Source organism: Seriola dumerili, unplaced genomic scaffold (assembly GCF_002260705.1).
Source record: "Seriola dumerili isolate Sdu_G_001 unplaced genomic scaffold, Sdu_1.0 BDQW01000850.1, whole genome shotgun sequence".
In the NCBI taxonomy this organism is placed as follows: Eukaryota; Metazoa; Chordata; class Actinopteri; order Carangiformes; family Carangidae; genus Seriola; species Seriola dumerili.
The window spans coordinates 421,854-429,150 of NW_019175105.1; the positions used below are offsets into that span (position 1 = coordinate 421,854).

Sequence of the window (7,297 nt, forward strand, 5' to 3'; positions counted from 1 at the left end):
TCACATCGATGACACAGGATTTATGACATCACTACTAGTTTGGTCCAATCACATTCCAGTATGCAACATCTGATCAACTAGACAAAGGAGGAGGAGATAATTTAACTTATGAAAATGAAGTGGAACAAGTCAACACTTGAGTTTGGCTGTTTCGTGCACGGAGGACAGATCTGATGTAGGATTCACCAAGTCTCTCTCTGAATGACAGAACCTGAGCTGCTTATATCCTCTGTTGTTCTGGCTGTTGTAACTAACACCTGTTCACCTCGAGAGCTTTACCTCTGTGTTTCACTACTATTGCTTACCTCCTCCTAAAAGGGGGCGCATCACTAAATCTCTGAGGGATGTAGATAAACCCATAAACAACAATATAACCATGAAATCCAGATGTGTACTGGATCCTTTAACATCAGCAGCTTACCTAAGGTTCACATTCTTAACATCCTTAAACCAAAGTTACCAACATGCAAAAACAAATACAACCTTACAACTACTTCATGATGTTTGAAGCCTCAACACAATCAGCAGAAGTAAAAGCTGGATTCTGTTAATAATTGAGCTTTTAACTTACTTCTTATTCATTGCTCAGATATTCAACAGCTTCACCGGGTTTGGGCAATTTAATGGAAACACTATTTCGTTTTTTTTTATGGGTTCAAAATAAATAACATTACAGGAATACTCTATTTTATATCTGCAATATTTGTTCATATGTAAATTCAGTGATAAAATTAATGGCAACATAACACTATAAGAAGAGGTTATGGTTCATTTAGTTTTCCTGCATTGATTAATAGATTTAGAAATTAAAGTTATTGTCAGATAAACATGAATGATTTCATGGTCAATTAAATGATTTCATGGTCAATTAAAAAAATTCTTTAAAATATATTGCATATAATCTTATTAAAATACCGTTATAATTTACTACAGTTCATTAGTTATCCCTTAAAGTCTGATTAAAATCCTTAGCATTAAGAGTCTCAGCAGCGGTCCGGGCTTTTATTTTGTAAGTCAGCACGTCAGACCGGATGTTTCGGTGGAGCCTGTGGTGTGCTAACGGCTAACAGCTAGTTAACAGTGATAAACTAACTACGCGCGCTGGTTAAAAGCAACAGACAGACCTCAGGTGAGGAGGACTCCGGGCACTCCTGTCTCTCATGTTGGTGCTCACCTGAAGAAGCTTCTGGAAGCTGCTCGTGCACGCGCACAGTCTCCATGGCTACGGAGGAGTTCTACGAGGTGACGCGAGCTAATGCTAACATGCTAATGGAAGCTAGCAGCAGAGTAAAGTTTCTGAAGAGCTGAACAAAGAGAAGTGAAATGAACTGGTTCGTTATGAGCCGGTTGAGTCGGAGTCTGGATCCTGGTCCAGATGAGACCGGACTGAGTTAGCTTCAGTAAACAGCCGCAGCTAGCTCAGACTCAGCTTCTATTAGCTGTTAGCTGGTGAGAGAAGAGTTCATCAGTATAATTATTGATTATTGTTATAGACAGCTGAATAAATGAGAATTAACCCTACGTCATCGGGTTTAAACCGGAGTCTGATCCCGGACCTGCATAGACTCCACATCCGGTGTTATTAAACTAGTTCTCTGACAGTTAAGTAATTCAACTCATGAGCACATAAAGACATGAATAGTTTTTATGCATCAGTGAACTTTATACAAAGTGCATAAGGAGCTAAAACCTGAATCAGATCAGGATTTGCTGTGACCCCCTTTATCTTAAAACCAGCACCAGTTCTCCTCAGTACACCTGCTCAAAGTTCTTCAGGTTCTGGTGAGGTCAGTTCCTCCAGCGACTTGGAGAACCTGACTCAGGTCTTCTGTCTCTTCATGTGATCCAGACTGACTCCATGATGCTGGGATCTGGTCTCTGTGGGGTCCAGACCATCTGCTGCAGGACTCCTGGTTCTTCTGGTCTCTGAGGACAGTTCTCTCTGACTCTGTGTCTGGACTCGTTGTCCTGCTGCTGGTTGAATCTGGACCAATCAGACGCCTCCTGATGTTGATGACGATGATGATGATGATGATGATGATGATGATGATGATGATGATGATGATGAAAAATCTGATCTCTCAACGATTGATTTTCTATATAATATTGATAAATGTAAATTCACTGTGGGGAAAAACTGAAGATCTGCGAAACTGTCACCTGTCAATCAACCAATCAGTTGATCAATGAATTGTCAATTTTTTAATATCCAGTAAAATCCTGATTTAGAACAGTTTTTTTTTTTTATTGAAATTTTTAAATTTTAATTGTTAATTAATAATTGATTTTTCTGTTGAGTCTAGTCGGTCTCAGGTGTTTCACTTGCTCATGTTCATCATCATCATTTATAATCATATCGATCTGTAATATATTGATATGTGTGTGACGCCTGTGTATGATAAAGATCATCAGGTAACTCTTCTCCTCAGGTGGAGAGAATCGTGGACAAGAGGAAGAACAGGAAGGGGAAGGTGGAGTACCTGGTCAGGTGGAGAGGTTATGGTTCAGAGGAGGACACCTGGGAACCTGAGAGTCACCTGTCCACCTGTATGATCTACGTCCATGAGTTTAACCGTCAGTACATGGAGCGACAGAGAGACAGTACGTTACTGCGCTCCACCCGCAGCTCGCCCAGCCTCAACTGCAGCTCTGGCCACAGGCCGCCCTGCAGGCCGCCGCCTGTCTCTGCAGCTCGTGGTGACATAGGCGCAGGTTTAACTGGAGACTGTACCCAGGTGAAACCTCTGGTCAGTCCGGCTCCCCTGCCCCTCGTGGGACTGACCCACCCGCACTCCGTCGGCTCTCCGCTGCCCCTGCCGGCCAACAGGTTTGGTCTGATGTCGGTGGCTCCGGCTGGCTCTGCCCGCCGCAGCGTGGACCTGTCCAAGACCGGCATCAAGATCCTGGTTCCTAAGAGTCCGATGAACAGCCGCCTGGACTCAGAGGAGTCTCCCAGCGAGGCGGCTCACAGTCTGGAGGCCGGAGCTCAGGAAGCTCACCTGGTCCCACCTGAGGTAGCCCTGCTGGAGAAACCTGCAGGAGTCCAGCTGGGTCCCGGAGAGGAGAGAGCCCGCATGGGGACCAGACCACGCAGCCAGAACCCTCTGCCCCCACCCCGAGTTCCCATCACACCTGCTGCCATGCGCTCCCTCAGTGGCACAGGTAAGGTCATAGGTCACATAGTTTGCATGTATCTGATTGGGTGACACAGAAACTTGTTGAAAAGGTCGGATCAGGTTCCAGGTTCAGGTCTTTCTCTGGACGATCCTATCCCCCCGCCCCAAAAAAAAAAAACCACGCACACGCACACGGTCCACACGTGTGCTGGTTTACTCACCTGATAACATGATCACAGAGCTGAGCTCAGTTCTCTCTGCAGCTCTGACAAACCAGAAGTTCAGAAAACAAACAACATCAGATCATAAATAAACATCAAATCATAAACAAATAACAAACATCAGACGAGCAGCTGAACATCAGTGAGTTTCTGTTCGTCACTGATGAGGCCCTTGGTTTCTCATGAAAATGTTTAAGCTGTTTAAAAGATACAGAGTGAAGGAGGAGCGGGAACAGATTCACCTGCAGGCTTCATTTATCTGAGTGGACTGATGAGGTCGTGTTAAATGAGCGAGTGACTCCAGTGGAACAATGTTTGAATGTGTTGTTTCCCACAGGTAACTCTGCGTTAATGGAGGCTGTCGCTGCCAACGGGATGTCAGGCGTGCAGAGTGCTGTTGCTGGGGCAACGAGTGCTACGGGAAAACGACGTCTGGAGGAGCGCTCTGCGTTTGACAAACGTCTGAGGTTCAGTGTTCGACAGACGGAGAGCGCTTACCGTTACCGTGACATTGTGGTGAAGAAACAAGACGGCTTCACCCACATTCTGCTGTCCACCAAGAGCTCCGAGAACAACACACTCAACCCTGAGGTGAGGCAACGCCCCCACATGTTAGACCACACCCCCTAAAAGTAATACCACCCACACTGCTCCACTCACTGCTTCACCCTCACTGCTTCACCCTCACTGCTCCACTCACTGCTCCACTCACTGCTTCACCCTCACTGCTTCACCCTCACTGCTCCACTCACTGCTCCACTCACTGCTTCACCCTCACTGCTCCACTCACTGCTCCACTCACTGCTTCACCCTCACTGCTTCACCCTCACTGCTCCACTCACTGCTTCACTCACTGCTTCACCCTCACTGCTCCACTCACTGCTCCACTCACTGCTTCACCCTCACTGCTTCACCCTCACTGCTCCACTCACTGCTTCACCCTCACTGCTTCACCCTCACTGCTTCACCCTCACTGCTCCACTCACTGCTTCACCCTCACTGCTTCACCCTCACTGCTCCACTCACTGCTTCACCCTCACTGCTTCACCCTCACTGCTTCACCCTCACTGCTCCACTCACTGCTTCACCCTCACTGCTTCACCCACACTGCTCCACTCACTGCTTCACCCTCACTGCTCCACTCACTGCTTCACCCTCACTGCTCCACTCACTGCTTCACCCTCACTGCTTCACCCTCACTGCTTCACCCACACTGCTCCACTCACTGCTTCACCCTCACTGCTCCACTCACTGCTTCACCCTCACTGCTCCACTCACTGCTTCACCCTCACTGCTTCACTCACTGCTTCACCCTCACTGCTCCACTCACTGCTTCACCCTCACTGCTCCACTCACTGCTTCACCCTCACTGCTCCACTCACTGCTTCACCCTCACTGCTCCACTCACTGCTTCACCCTCACTGCTCCACTCACTGCTTCACCCTCACTGCTCCACTCACTGCTTCACCCTCACTGCTCCACTCACTGCTTCACCCTCACTGCTCCACTCACTGCTTCACCCTCACTGCTCCACTCACTGCTTCACCCTCACTGCTCCACTCACTGCTTCACCCTCACTGCTCCACTCACTGCTTCACCCTCACTGCTCCACTCACTGCTTCACCCTCGCTGCTCCACTCACTGCTTCACCCTCACTGCTCCACTCACTGCTTCACCCTCACTGCTCCACTCACTGCTTCACCCTCACTGCTCCACTCACTGCTTCACCCTCACTGCTCCACTCACTGCTTCACCCTCACTGCTCCACTCACTGCTTCACCCTCACTGCTCCACTCACTGCTTCACCCTCACTGCTCCACTCACTGCTTCACCCTCACTGCTCCACTCACTGCTTCACCCTCACTGCTCCACTCACTGCTTCACCCTCACTGCTCCACTCACTGCTTCACCCTCACTGCTCCACTCACTGCTTCACCCTCACTGCTTCACCCTCACTGCTCTACTCACTGCTTCACCCTCACTGCTTCACCCTCACTGCTCTACTCACTGCTTCACCCTCACTGCTTCACCCTCACTGCTCCACTCACTGCTTCACCCTCACTGCTTCACCCTCACTGCTTCACCCTCACTGCTCCACTCACTGCTTCACCCTGCTTCACCTTCACTCCTTCACACTGCTTTACCCTCACTGACCTCAGCAGTCATGTTGTCACTCCTCGTCAGGTCATGAAGGAGATCCAGAGCGCCATGGCGACAGCAGCATCAGACGATAGTAAACTGGTGTTACTTGGCGCTGTTGGCAGTGTTTTCTGCTGCGGCCTTGACTTCCTGTATTTCATCAGACGCCTGACGGATGACAGGAAGAAAGAGAGTATCAAGATGGCTGAAACCATCAGGTGACGTCCTCTGTAGTTGCCATGGTAATGCTTTGTGGTGTCATCCGTCTGAAGTGTTGACCTCTGACCTCTGTTCTCTTTATATCAGGACTTTTGTCAACACCTTCATCCAGTTCAGGAAGCCAATTGTGGCAGCGGTGAATGGGCCGGCGCTTGGCCTCGGTGCGGCCATCCTGCCGCTGTGTGACGTGGTGTGGGCCAACGAGAAGGCCTGGTTCCAGACACCATACACATCCTATGGCCAGACGCCAGATGGCTGCTCATCCTTCACCTTCCCCCGCATAATGGGCCTCGCCTCGGTCAGTCCACCACTTCATTTACCTTTGTTTACCTCACCACTAACCCTCCATGAACAACTCCCATGATCCCACACTGCCAACAGCGTCTTTAGTTGTAGTTTTAATTGAGTGTAGCGGCAGAAGTTACAGACTGTGTTTAAACGCCTCTTTCTGTTCCAGGCCAACGAGCTGCTGCTGAGCGGCAGGAAGCTGACAGCTCAGGAGGCTTGCTGTAAAGGTCTGGTGTCTCAGGTTCTGTGGCCTGGAACTTTCACACAGGAAGTGATGCTGCGGATCAAAGAGCTGGTGACGGTTGACTCCCTGGTCAGACAAACACACACACTCACACACACAATGACTGCTGTTTATCCTCAATCGTCTTCTTCTTCTTCACCTTCCGTGTGGGTTCCACTTCCTATCCTGCAGGTTCTGCGGGAGTCCAAAGCCCTGATGAGGAACAGCAGCCGCAGTGCTCTGGAGCAAGCTAACGAGCGCGAGTGTGAAGCCCTGAAGAGAGTCTGGGGTTCATCACAGGGAACAGACTCCATCCTGCAGTACCTGCAGAGGGGAACCGACCTCTGCTAAATCCTGAACTGGGACCTGGACCAGGACTGGTCCGATGATTCAGCACTTCTGAGATGGAACCAGTGACTCAGCAGATTCCGAGTTTAACAGAATCCTTTTGTTGTTAAAATTTAAATTATAATTTCAGCAGAACATTCCTCCTGTTCTCAGGTTCAGCTTTATCTTTGTGCTAAGCTAGGCTAGCAGTTTCCCCCTGCTTCCAGTCTTTGTGCTAAGCTAGGCTGAACCCATCAAGGACCCACTAGCTTAGTACAAAGACTGGAAGCAGGGGGAAACTGCTAGCCTAGCTTAGCACAAAGACTGGACGCAGGGGGAAACTGTTGGCCTAGCTAGTTTTCTGCATCAAAAACACAGTGCAGAAGAACACCAGAGGATCCACAGTAGAACCCTGTGTAACCTCACAGGTCTGGGGGGGGGGGGGGGCCTAACAGGTTCCCCCTGTTCCCAATGTTTGTGCTAAGCTAGGCTAGCAGTTTCCCCCAGCTTCCAGTCTTTGTGCTAAGCTAGGCTAACTGGCCCTGTGTGCTGACACAGATGAATCTGAAACCTCAGACTGGACAGAGAACAGGAGGATTTAGATTAAATGTTCGTTTGAATGGAGGTGACCTCTGACCTTTTCCCAGAATTACCTCTGATGGAATAAAAGAGCAGAAACATGAAATTTACTAACGCTTACCTTGAAGTTTCCTGTGGTGGACTTGTTTTTTTTAATCAAAGGAAATCAGCTGACCCTAAGTCTG

General features: G+C 49.0%; 1 protein-coding gene across 2 annotated transcripts; it reads left to right on the forward strand.

Moving 5' to 3' along the window:
• The first annotated feature begins 1,044 nt into the window (after positions 1-1,044).
• On the forward strand, positions 1,045-6,990 carry cdyl (chromodomain Y like). Of its 2 annotated transcripts, none has more exons than XM_022766361.1 (7): positions 1,045-1,242; positions 2,430-3,162; positions 3,675-3,928; positions 5,522-5,694; positions 5,783-5,993; positions 6,153-6,296; positions 6,399-6,990. In XM_022766361.1, the coding sequence occupies exons 1-7, from the start codon at positions 1,219-1,221 to the stop codon at positions 6,555-6,557; spliced, it is 1,698 nt and encodes a 565-aa protein (XP_022622082.1). In that variant the 5' UTR covers positions 1,045-1,218; the 3' UTR covers positions 6,558-6,990. The 2 variants fall into 2 exon arrangements, with proteins under 2 accessions (XP_022622082.1, XP_022622083.1); XM_022766362.1 differs by having other exon boundaries at positions 1,047-1,129.
• The last annotated feature ends 307 nt before the right edge of the window (positions 6,991-7,297 follow it).